Raw genomic sequence first — 12430 nt, 5'->3', positions numbered from 1 at the left:
AAACAAACAAACAAATGAACAAAAACAGCCAGGAGGATCTAACAGAAAGAGCAAGGGAGACAATGCAAAAGAAAAGGAAGAATAAGCCTCAAAGATAATATTACAGATAGGGCCATGAGTGTTTGCGGGGACAAGAAGTGTGGGGGAGGGTAGAAATGTCCATTCACGTGTGGTTAAAATTATAATCTCTTCGAATTTCTGGCAGCAACTGGTTTGAATTTTTCCTGAGTTTCACTATTGAATAACTTCCTTACATATCTTTTGGACATAGGCATGGCATCAGTCACGTCCTATACATTTGGTCAAACACAAAGACATAGTTGAAATTAAAGCTGGCTTTCCCTATGATGATTTTCCCTGGTGGCCCAGACAGTCTGCAAAAAATCTGCCTGCAATGCAGGAGACCCGGGTTTGATCCCTGAGTTGGGAAGATCCCCTGGAGAAGGGAATGGCAACCCACTCCAGTATTCTTGCCTAGAGAATCCCATGGGCAGAGAAACCTGGTGGGCTACAGTCCATGGGGTCGCCAAGAGTTGGACATGACTGAGCCACCAACTAACACTTCTTCTCTGATAGTGCATACTCTTTTCTCCCCAAAAGATTATGCCCACAGCACAAGGAGGGTACTGAAACACTACTTTACTGCTGTTTCTGCCTTTGTACCTGCTCTGTTTTTTATCTTTGAACATACCTGGACCATTCTGATTGTTGGTACATACATGTCAGCTGAAGAATCAGGACTGATGAAGCAATGGACAAGAGGTCTCCTCTTGCCTTTTTAAACTACTGGTGTTTCTATGCTGTGAGGCAACATGAAGTTTTTAGGCAGGAAAGGCTTTTCTTTTCTCACTTTTAAAGGTGGCACAGTGGCAATGCGGTGATTAAAGCTCATTGTCTGGATGACAAAGCCTCTGGTCCGCGGTGTCCTATCACTGTCACCGATCCTTCTGATTCAATTAGGGACAGCTCGCTGGGGGATTTCTGCCTGGTCTCCACAGACCTAAGACTTTTTATTTTTATCACATACTAACTTGGTGTTGAACAGAGCTTTGAAGCTTCTTGGGCCTAATCTTTAATGAAAATGGAGAGGCAAATAAAAAAGATTAAAATAAATTCCAATGAAAGCAGCAAAAGTGGTAATTCAGGGAGGATGGGGGAAGCTAAAATTGCAAATGGAGTTTAAAAGAGTCAATGATAGATTCAGTAAAAAAGAGAAATACTAAAAATTTAACAGTGATGAGATTAATTAAAAGTTTGGCTTTCCATTTTATTAATTTTCTCCACTGCCTGAAGTATCATTTTAAAAAGCAGCAGATTAAAATACAAGAAACCTCTATAAGTTATACAGTTAGTGAGGATTGAGCAATGCTACTAAAACTGAAATTATTAAAGCCATTATATCTAAGCCTTCATTTCCCCCATTTTTTGTCTTTTCTGAAAGTTTCTTTTCACTGGGAAAAAAGTAGTCCACAATGATCCCAATCCAAAAGAGATTACTTTTAGAAACCCTATAAAAACTGATTGATCTGGTTAGGGTATAAAAAGAAATAAAGACATGTAGATTTGTTTTGAGAGAATAGTGAAGAATGATGTATTTGGTCTTTAAAATTCAGGAAAGCAGCTACTGACAAATTATTAACATAAGCAGGATAAGATTAACTGAGGACAGACAATGCGTTTCACATAGTTCAGTCTGGGTTCTTTAAATGAAACAAGGGGCATTGTATACTGGACCCAAATGATAATACATCTGACGTTGCTTGAGTTGGTTAGAAACTTACCACAAAAGCCACAGAATTTTCATAACTAAGTTTCATGTTCCTTCAAATTATATGGATAGTGATTTTTCTTACAAACCTGTACTTTTCTTGGTCTTCCTCTTCCTGGGTAGCAAATATCTTCCACTGGAAATGGGCAATGATGCTACTGTGGTTGTGAATAGTTACAGTTCGCTGATTGGCCAGAGATATGTAAGTTTTCTCAAGGATCAAGGAATTCTTGTCCAACCTTATGTTCATGTCTACGGCAGCTCCATAGAGAGATATAAACACTTTTTCACCTAGAATATTAACAAAGTATAAATGCGCTTTTAGATTTATTCTAGAGCTATGCTACTAAGCTATTTTCCCCCATGGTGAAGTCAGGGAATACTGCACAAGCATTACACACTTCATTCTCCCCTCTTCCCTGTCAGTCAGAGATAAGACATGATCAGAAATCTGAATTGTTATGTTTGGTACAATTACAGAGAAATAAACTATCTTTCTTGATTACTGTAAAAAGAATACATAAAATATGAATTGTGGTAAGTGCTACCAATTTTACTTCTTTGTAATAGTTTAAAATCCAACAACCTGACCATGAGGGCACCTGAGTTCTAGAATTATAATTATTAGCCTCATCTTTATTCCAAGCATAAACTGGATTTCTTAAATTAACTGCACCAAGTACATCTGGGAAGAGCTGCTCAGCATGAGAGGATCTAAGTCCAAACAAAGGGGATCAGAAAGGCAGCATTAATAACTTCATTAACAGAAAACTGACTATTTAAAAGGAACCATATTTCCAACAACAGTAATTATAACAAAACAAAAATGAAATGAAACACACATGCACATACATACATACTTATGCCTGGACAGTGATTACACAAAAAAGAAAAAATAGAAAGACAAAAGTATTGGTTAAAACTTTAAATGTTTTAATGTTAAGAACACCTTTATTCAGCATAGTAATTTAAGTTTGATTTCATTCAGGATGCATCAACTGCCTTGAGTCTAGGAATATGAAAGTCCTTGGGCTTCCAAGAAGACACAAGTTACAGACTTTTATTTTATGTGATCTCTGCAATGTCACAGCAAGTACCTTACTCTGACACCAAGGTAGAAAAAGGAAATCCTTAAATATCATGAATGTCTGTTGATCTGTGCTGCTACCATTTTAATTAGAACTCAGAAGGTCTAATCACTTGGACTTTTTTTTAGCAAATATTTCTGCTAAATTCACAACTATATGAACTGAACAGGTATTTAGTAAACTGATAGCCCTTTATATAGTGCAAACGTTTTTTAGGCCCTATATCTTTGACCACATCAAAACGTTTCCCAAAGTTTAAAGAAAAAGTTAAGTATCTAGGCATTTGCCTCTAAAATTTTACATTTTTATTTAAAAAATATATACATGAGGTTAAAAATTTAAGTACTAAACAGCACATACCATGAAAAGAACACATCTTCTCCTCCTTCACTCAACCCTAGGCCTGCTTTTTAGAGGAAAGAACTGCTAATATTTTCATGTACTTCCTTTCCAAAAAAGATATGCATTCTTGTCAACTTTTAAGCTTTTTGATGAGTTAAATTTAACTGATGACTGGAAACTTGTTGCTTTAATTTGCATACTCTTAATTATGGATCACAATAAACTGTGGAAAATTCTGAAAGAGATGAGACTACCAGACCACCTGACCTGCCTCTTTGTAGGTCAGGAAGCAACGGTTAGAACTGGACATGGAACAACAGACTGGTTCCAAATAGGAAAAGGAGTACGTCAAGGCTGTATACAGTCACCCTACTTATTTAACTTATATGCAGAGTACATCATGAGAAACGCTGGGCTGGATGAAGCATAAGCTGGAATCAAGATTGCCGAGAGAAGTATTAATAACCTCAGATATACAGGTGACATCACTCTTATGGCAGAAAGCAAAGAACTAAAGAGCCTTTGATGAAAGTCAGAGAGTGAAAAAGTTGACTTAAAACTCAACATTCAGAAAACTAAGATCATGGCATCTGGTCCCATCACTTCATGGCAAATAGATGGGGAAACAGTGGAAACAGTGGCTGACTTTACTTTGGGGGGCTCCAAAATCACTGCAGATGGTGACTGCAGCCATGAAATTAAAAGACACTTACTCCTTGGAAGGAAAGTTATGAACAACCTAGACAGCATATTAAAAAGCAGAGATACTACTTTGCCAACAAAGGTCTGTATAGTCAAGGCTATGGTTTTTCCCATGGTCATGTATGGATGTGAGAGTTGGACTGTGAAGAAAGCTGAGTGCAGAAAAATTGATGCTTTTGAAATGTGGTGTTGGAGAAGACTCTTGAGAGTCCCTTGGACTGCAAGGAGACCCAACCAGTCCATCCTAAAGGAGATCAGCCCTGGGGGGGACTGATGTTGAAGCTGAAACTCCAATACTTTGGCCACCTGATGCGAAGAACTGACTCATTTGAAAAGACCCTGATGCTGGGAAAGATTGAGGGCAGGAGGAGAAGGGGACGACAGAGGATGAGATGGTTGGATAGCATCACCGACTCAATGGACATGGGTTTGGGTGGACTCCAGGAGTTGGTAATGAACAGGGATGCCTGGTGTGCTGTGGTTCATGGGGTCACAAAGAGTCAGACATGACTGAGCAACTGAATAACTAACTAATTATAGATGATGTTGAATGTCTTTTCATGTATTAATTGATTTCATACTAATTGATTTCATCATTCTTTCATCATTCATCAAAGAAGATATCATTCTGAAGGGGGCAAGAGACATAGAAATCCAAGTCCTAAGCCTATCGAAGGGAGAGGTTAACACACAAAAAACTATTATGGTGGAACTGCCTATGTCTTTTAGAGGACTTTAAACCTTGATTTTGGTTGTTACAAACTGGTTTTGTCCTTAGAAACCTGGACAAAAGAACTCATTTCTCTTTAGAGTAAGGTACCTGATCCAATGTTTCAAATTGTTCAACATTTTTTTTTAAAAAGCCAAACATAACCAGACATGCAAAGAAACAATGCTTTGTAAGTTAAAAACAGCATACACAACAAAAATAGAAGCAGACTCACAAAGAATCAAATACTAGAACCAAACTACAAAACTATCCTATGGCCCACTTTTAGAAATTTATCGTATAGATAATTCAGAACAAGATGAAGAGTATTCCTTACAGTATTGTTTCTTATAACAACAAAGTGGAAAAAAACAGAGCATTCATCAAGAGAAGGCTGGTTAAAAAATCTGTGTTACACCTAAAAGTGGAATATTATGCAGGGATTAAAAAGTACCTAGTGAAAAGAAAAGAGCTCCAAGATATACAGTTAAGTGGAAAAATCAAGGTTTAGAACAATATACATATTGGTTTGGCCAAAAGGAGTTTTTTTCATAACATATTACACAGAAAAACTCGAATGAACATTTTGGCCAACCCAATAGTATGTTATTTTTGTGTAAGGTGGGAAAATAAGAATATGAATTCAAGTTTGCATCTATTTGTATAAAAACACTGGAAAGATATACAAGAAACCAATAAAATGAAAGAAGGGTCAGGTGAATGTGGTAGGATGGAAATAGTACTTTTCAATATGCACATTTCAAATATTGCTTTATTTTTTGGCTATCTGATTACATTACTCGTCCAAAACTCTGATGTAAAAAAAGGACTACAGGGCATCCAGGAAACATTTAAATGTGCTAGATAGTACTAGTAATAAGAAAAATATAAAAGAAAAAAAAGAAGATACCATTTCATAACCATTAGATTAACAAAAATCAAACCATTTGACAATGCTGTTTTGTGAGTATATTGACAAGTAGGTAGAAAAACAAGAATTTTCATACACTGCTGATAGAAATACAGATTGGTACAACCACTTGACCAATAAATTTCATATACAGTAAAGCTCAAGATGAGTCTGAGTAAACTCCAGGAGTTGGTGATGGATGGGGAGGCGTGGAGTGCTGCAGTTCATGGGGTTGCAAAGAGTCGGACATGACTGACCAACTGAACTGAAAGCTCAAGATACATTTGCCCTGTCACTCAGCAATCTCACTTCTAGTTATTTATCCCTAAGGATAATCTCACACAGCTGCATAAGACATATACAAAGACACTCATTGCAGCATTGTTTACAATAGCAAAAAACTAGGAAAATCCTAACATTCAATAGGAATACAGATAAACTATAGTATTTTCACATGCTGGAGCATGCTGCATTAGCTAAAATGAATCAGAGCTATATATCTATGTGTTTAAATCTTTAAAACATAATGTTGAAGGACTTCCCTGGTGGTCCAATGGCTAAGACTCCACACTCCCAATGTAGGGGGCCAGGGTTCAACCCCCGGTCAGGGAACTAAAGATCCCAGCATGCTGCAGCTAAGACTCAGCACGGCCAAATAAATTTTAAAAATATTTCAACAAGTGAAAAAACCCATAATATTGAATGAAAAAGTCAAGTTGGGAAATGGTATACACAATAGAATACCATTTACAAGAAGTTTGAGACTACTCAAGACAATGGTTTATGAATAAGTAATATGCAGGAATGGCATTAATATGCACCCAGTATGGCTCCTCTGAGGACTAAGACATGAGAATTAGATTAGAAAAGAATAACAGAGCAACTGCACATCTATAATCAGTTTAGTTATCTATAAAACATCTGAAAGAAAAGCATATGGCAAAATGTTGAGATGTGTTAAATATAATGGCTGTTGATTACATTATTTCTGTGCTTTTCATTTATTTGAAATATTTCATTGTTTAAAAATCTAACCGAGGAAAAAGATTCCAGGGCTTACTTATTTCATCCAAATCTAGGCGTCAGACAGACTAATGTCATCAGTTTAAGTTGCTCACTGCAAAATGTTCCTTCCCAGAAATATAACAAAAGCCACTGTATTCTTTTCAAGAGCCATCTAATATTGATTTTTTTCACTACTATCTTCCAAAAGTCATCAGATCACAAAGAGAAGGAAGCAATAACTCTTGTCTTGCTTCCATAGCTGTTGAAGAACTTGCTATTCACATCTACTTTCATGAAGACAAGCGTAAATAGGGTCCCTCTCCCCAGCTAGACGATTGATAGGAAAGACGGCAAGGGTGTTAAGCCTGGGAGAATGGTTAAGGTTACTGTACCTCACCATCGGTATTTTTTGTGCCCTTGGAGTGCCTGTTACCACTATAGTTTCTTATCAGTTTCAGGGGTTGAATTCTGCAGTCACTGTAAATGAGGTTAGCCACAGTCATTTATTATGTTCTAGTAAAGACGTATTTTGTGGAAGGTCTCATTACTTCTTGCACATTTTGCTACTATCAATCAAGCAAAAACAAACATGAGCAAAACTAATTTTGCCCCCAAAATGTGAAGCCAGCTATATCCACAATACATTTCATTCTGTGGTTTCAGTTACTTTCAGACAATGGAGGACAGTAAATAAAATATATGAGCGGAGCCATAGATTCTCTAGGGAACTAGCAAGTTGATGGAAAGAGTGTTTCTCATCTCCTGGTCACGGCAAGGTCAAATTCACTTCTCATGTGAACTGCTGAATCAAACATTTTCAGAAGTACTCCTTCTCTGATGGGTTCAGGAAACAAATTATGCAACTTGATCTGGGCTTACCCAGCACACCAGTGTCAATGGCAATGCCAAAATCGGTATTCTTAATCTGCACAGAAGGCAGTGTGCAGATTATTATTAGTATTACAGTATACTATAATACTACAGTATTACAGTATTGTTTTTGCTGTTCAGTCACTCAGTTGTGTCCAACTCTTTGCGACCCCATGGACTGCAACACACGAGGCTTCCCTGTCCATTAACCATCTTGTGGAGCTTGCTCAAACTCATGTCCATTGAGTTGGTGATGCCATCCAACCATCTCATCTTCTGTCATCCCCTTCTCCTCCCGCCTTCAACCTTTCCCAGCATTGGGGTCTTTCCAAATGAGTCAGCTCTTCGCATCAGGTAGCCAAAGTATTAGAGCTTAAGCTTCAGCGTCAGTCCTTCCAATGAATACTTGAGATTGATTTCCTTTAGGATTGACTGGTTTGATCTCCTTGCAGTCCAAGGGACTCTCAAGAGTCTTAAACACCACAGTTCAAAAGCATCAATTCTTCAACACTCAGCCTTCTTTATGGTCCAACTTTCACATCCATACATAACTACTGGAAAATCCATAGCTTTGACTACATGGACCTTTGTTGGCAAAGTAATGTCTCTGCTTTTTAATATGCTATCTAGGTTGGTCATAGCTTTTCTTCCAAGGAGCAAGCATCTTTTAATTTCATGGCTGCAGTCACCATCTGCAGTGACTTTGGAATGCAAGAAAATAAAGTCTGTCACTGTTTCCATTGTGACCCCATCTATTTGCCACAAAGTGATGGGACTGGATGCCATGATCTTCGTTTTTTGAATGTTGAGTTTTAAGCCATGTTTTTCACTCTCATCTTTCACCTTCATCAAAAGGCTCTTTAGTTTCTCTTCACTTTCTGCCATAAGCATGGTGTCATCTGTATATCTGAGGTTACTGATGTTTCTCCCTGCCATCTTGATTCAGCTTGTGCTTCATCCAGCCCGGCATTTTGCATGATGTACTTTGCACATAAGTTAAACAAGCAGGTGACAATATACAGCCTTGATGCACCGCTTTCCTGATTTGGAACCAGTCCGTTGTTCCATGTCCAGTTCTGTTGCTTCTTGACCTGCATACAGGCTTCTCAGGAGGCAGATAAGGAGGTCTGGTATTACCATCTCTTTAAGAATTTTCTAGTTTGTTGTCATCTAAGGAGATCCAACCAGTCTATTCTGAAGGAGATCAGCCCTGGGATTTCTTTGAAAGGAATTATGCTAAAGCTGAAACTCCAGTACTTTGGCCACCTCATGTGAAGAGTTGACTCATAGGAAAAGACTCTGATGCTGGGAGGGATTGGGGGCAGGAGGAGAAGGGGACGACAGAGGATGAGATGGCTGGATGGCATCACTGACTTGATAGATGTGAGTCTGGGTGAACTCTGGGAGTTGGTGATGGACAGGGAGGCCTGGAGTGCTGTGATTCATGGGGTCGCAAAGAGTCGGACACGACTGAGCGACTGAACTGAACTGAACACAGTCAAAGGCCGAAGTAGATGTTTTTCTGGAATTCTCTTGTTTTTTCTAAGATTCAATGGATGTTGCAATTTGATCTGAAATTTAATACTATAGTATTATAGAAATTATTATAGTATTATAGAAAATTTGCTGGCCTCAGAGGGAACCAAAGAGCTGGTTCAAGTTCAAACTTTACTTAGATGTACCGTCACTTAATGCCTCTGGGCCTCAGTTTGTTTGTCAGTTAAGTCATGTCTGACTCTTTTGTGACTCCATGGACTGTAGGTCACCAGGCTCCTTTCTCCATGGGCTTTCCTAGGCAAGAATACTGGAGTGGGTTGCCACTTCCTTCTCCAGGGGCTCTTGCCAACCCAGGGATACAACCCACGCCTCCTACATTGGCCAGCAGATTCTTTACTACTGGGGCACCAGAGAAGCCCAGGCCTCAGTTTACTCACGTTTAAAAAGAAGAGAGTTACAGAGATGTTCTCTGTAAGCACTAACATCTAATGATTTGAGACTTTTCACTTGCTATGTAATTTTCAAAAACATTCCACTTATCTAAACAATCTCTAACCATCTAATCTCTGCCATTCCCTATTCTAAACTGTGGAATAAGAGGCAAAGAAAACAAAATTGTGATCAAAATATAGACAAAAAAATATTCCTAGGTCAAGGAATATTTGCACTGATTCTAAAGCCATGTTAAAACATTTCTTTTTTTTTGGTAACAGTAATGATGTTTTGCTAGATTTTGTAATTCTAATGGCACATGTTTGTAATTCATTATAGTAATTGTACAACGGACACAAAGCTCATACAGGGAAATCTGCATGAGTATAGTCAGTTAGCAGGGCTTTTTATTTTTTATCTTTTTGGCCTAATCTGGCAGCATGCAGGAAATCTTATTTCCCTGACTAGAGATCAAATCCAGGCCCCTTGCTATGGAAGCTCAGTGCCCTAAACATTGGACCACCAGTGAATTCTGCATGGTTCTGTTAGGGGAAGCACACTGATTGAAACTGCCCACCCTGCCCAGGCACCATAGTAACCATTTTCATGAGTTGTTTTATGACAGAAGATCCTGATAAGGAATATGGAACCAATAAGCCACCACCAACTGGAAGAGTTCGGGAAAGGTCGAAGGGAGACACCGCGTGTCCGTCCACTTCCCAGAATCCTTCTCGCTAGCATCCATCTTGGCTGAGCGATGCGCGCGCCACCAGGAAAGACTCTGAATTAGAATGATTGGCCAAAGACCACCCGGAATCTAGCCCATCACCATAAAACCTGAGACTGCGAGCCACGCAGCAGAGCAGTTCTCCTGGGTTCCCTTACCCTACTGCTCTCCACCTGGGCGCCCTTTCCCAATAAAATCTCTTGCTTTGTCAGCACATGTGTCTCCTTGGACAATTCATTTCTGAGTGTTAGACAAGAGCCCAGTTTCGGGCCCTGGAAGGGGTCCCCCTTCCTGCAACAGTTATATTCAGATGTATATTATTTAGCATTTTTAACTGCAAGACAGCATATCACACTCAATTACTGTATCATAATTTGGTACTCATTTATTAGCTTTTAGGAGGAAAAAAATAATTTCTTCATGGTTTATTACAGTAAAATATATAACTGACCATAAAGCTGCTCTGTGAAGTATTAATATTATGATTGCTTATATATTTAATAATACATCATCACACCTTTGGGGAAAAGAGCCTATTTGCCAACTTCTGATCTTGAACTATCCTACTTTAATAAAAGACATAACATTTTCAAAAATGCTGAATAAGTGCATTAGCTCTGTTTCCTATTTATGCTAGTAATGTCAGCTCTAAGTTATAGCAACATTACCAGGCATTAAAGAAAAAAACACTGCTATGCTCCTACTTCTAACGCTCATTCAAGTAACCAAAATCTTAGAACCTATGTCTTTTTTAAGCCTATTCTGAATACTGATATTTCTTTGAACCCTTAGATTATATAAAGTTTCTCAATACCCAGTTGAAAAGTGTGAAAGTTAAGCAATTATTTCTTTGCCTTCTGTGCACGTGTGCATGCATGCTCAATTGGGTCCGACTCTTTGCAAGCCCGTGGACTATAGCCCTCGAGGCCTTTCTGTCCATGAATTTTCCAGGCAAGAATACTGGACTGGGTTGCCACTTCCTACTGCAGCTATTTGTCTCCCAATAGTCCACATTTTCACCTCTCAGTTTTAATCAAATGATAGAATTGATTTACTAGTTGTTCTGGTTTTGTTTTAGTTTGGTTTTTGTTCTGTTTCACTGTTATTAATGTAGCCTTGAGAAACTGTATGCCTAATCTCTTCTGGAGGTTTGTAGTTTGTAAAAACCATCAAGTTACTTCATTTCTTTCTTAGTTTTTGACTATAATAAAAATATGAACTAAATCACCCCTGGGGTACAATCAATTGCTTGAACAAACTTGATTTCACTATGGAAGGGCATGCACAGGAGGAAAGGAGGGGAGAGATATGATTCAGGAAAATGATAATCAGTAAAATATTAGATATTGGTGAAATTTACACTTGGCCGCCATAATTGCTAGAGCACTGGTTCAAGCTCTAGATGTCAAGAAAACAACATGTCCTAGCTGTATTTAATCGATAATTAAATCCAGTGGAGGACCAGCAATGGAAGGGCATAAACACAACTGTTAGAAAAGTGACTGAGTACTTCCTGCTGAGGAGTATCACTGCTTCTCCTTCTGGAACATTGTTTGAAGAAGTATGAAGAAAAAATGCTAAATTTCCCTCCTCAAATCAATTCATACTTCAAACAGCTGCAGAAAATTCAATCAGATGCTTATTTAGTGAGATGACAAGCCAATGTGATCAAGGCTGCTTGGAAAAGCTCTGTGATTAATTGTGTTTAGGTAGTCATTACTGTTTTTCACTAATGAAAGGTTATAAGTCCTGGTCATTGATAACCCACAATAAAGATGAAAGCATATTCTTAACAGCAGTTCTTTTCATGTAAGGAAAATGCTACAAGACAGTTTATCTCTGTCTGCAATCTTTAGAAAATGACTTTATTCAAAAATCAAAGCTGACACCAGAACCTCAGTGTACAGAAATCAACTTTCCTATGCATGACTAAATTTTAATATACAAATATTCACTTTCTTTAGCAAGGGACTATAAATGTAAGTATGTGTGTCAATCCAAATACTTGCATAAAAGTAAAACCCAGATTGAGGGCTGCTAGGAGAATGTACAGATAGCTCCATTTTAAAGTCAACAGATTAAGGGAGTAACAATGTGTATGTAGATAAGAGATTAGGGAGATGATCCACTATGGAGGAAAAAGCACTGCGAGAGAGTTGAGAGTCTGAGTTTGGGTTCTAACTGTGCTTCTGACTACTTATAGGAGCTACAGGCAGGCCACTTAATTTCTTAGGATGTCAGTATTCCATGTGCAAACAAAGCTAGGGACTAGATTAGATTCTCACTGAAGTCTTCTGTCAAGTTTTGATTCTACTGATGATGTATGGGCAATCTAACTACTGCATAAATACAGCTGCTTATAATGTGAAAAAAGACATAC

The 12430-nt window shown here is 38.2% G+C and overlaps 1 protein-coding gene across 1 annotated transcript in view; it reads right to left on the bottom strand.

The window, feature by feature from the left end:
* Positions 1-12430, bottom strand: part of HYDIN (HYDIN axonemal central pair apparatus protein) — a 339719-nt gene that overhangs the window by 259190 nt on the left and 68099 nt on the right. The window contains 1 exon segment of the mRNA XM_086351674.1: positions 1858-2059. Coding sequence (XP_086207800.1) covers positions 1858-2059 — 202 coding nt within the window.

This window comes from Bos grunniens, chromosome 18, assembly GCF_055505025.1.
Source record: "Bos grunniens cultivar Pamir isolate PY7600 chromosome 18, Bosgru_T2T1.0, whole genome shotgun sequence".
Taxonomy (NCBI): domain Eukaryota; kingdom Metazoa; phylum Chordata; class Mammalia; order Artiodactyla; family Bovidae; genus Bos; species Bos grunniens.
This window is presented reverse-complemented; position numbering and strand designations above follow the sequence as displayed.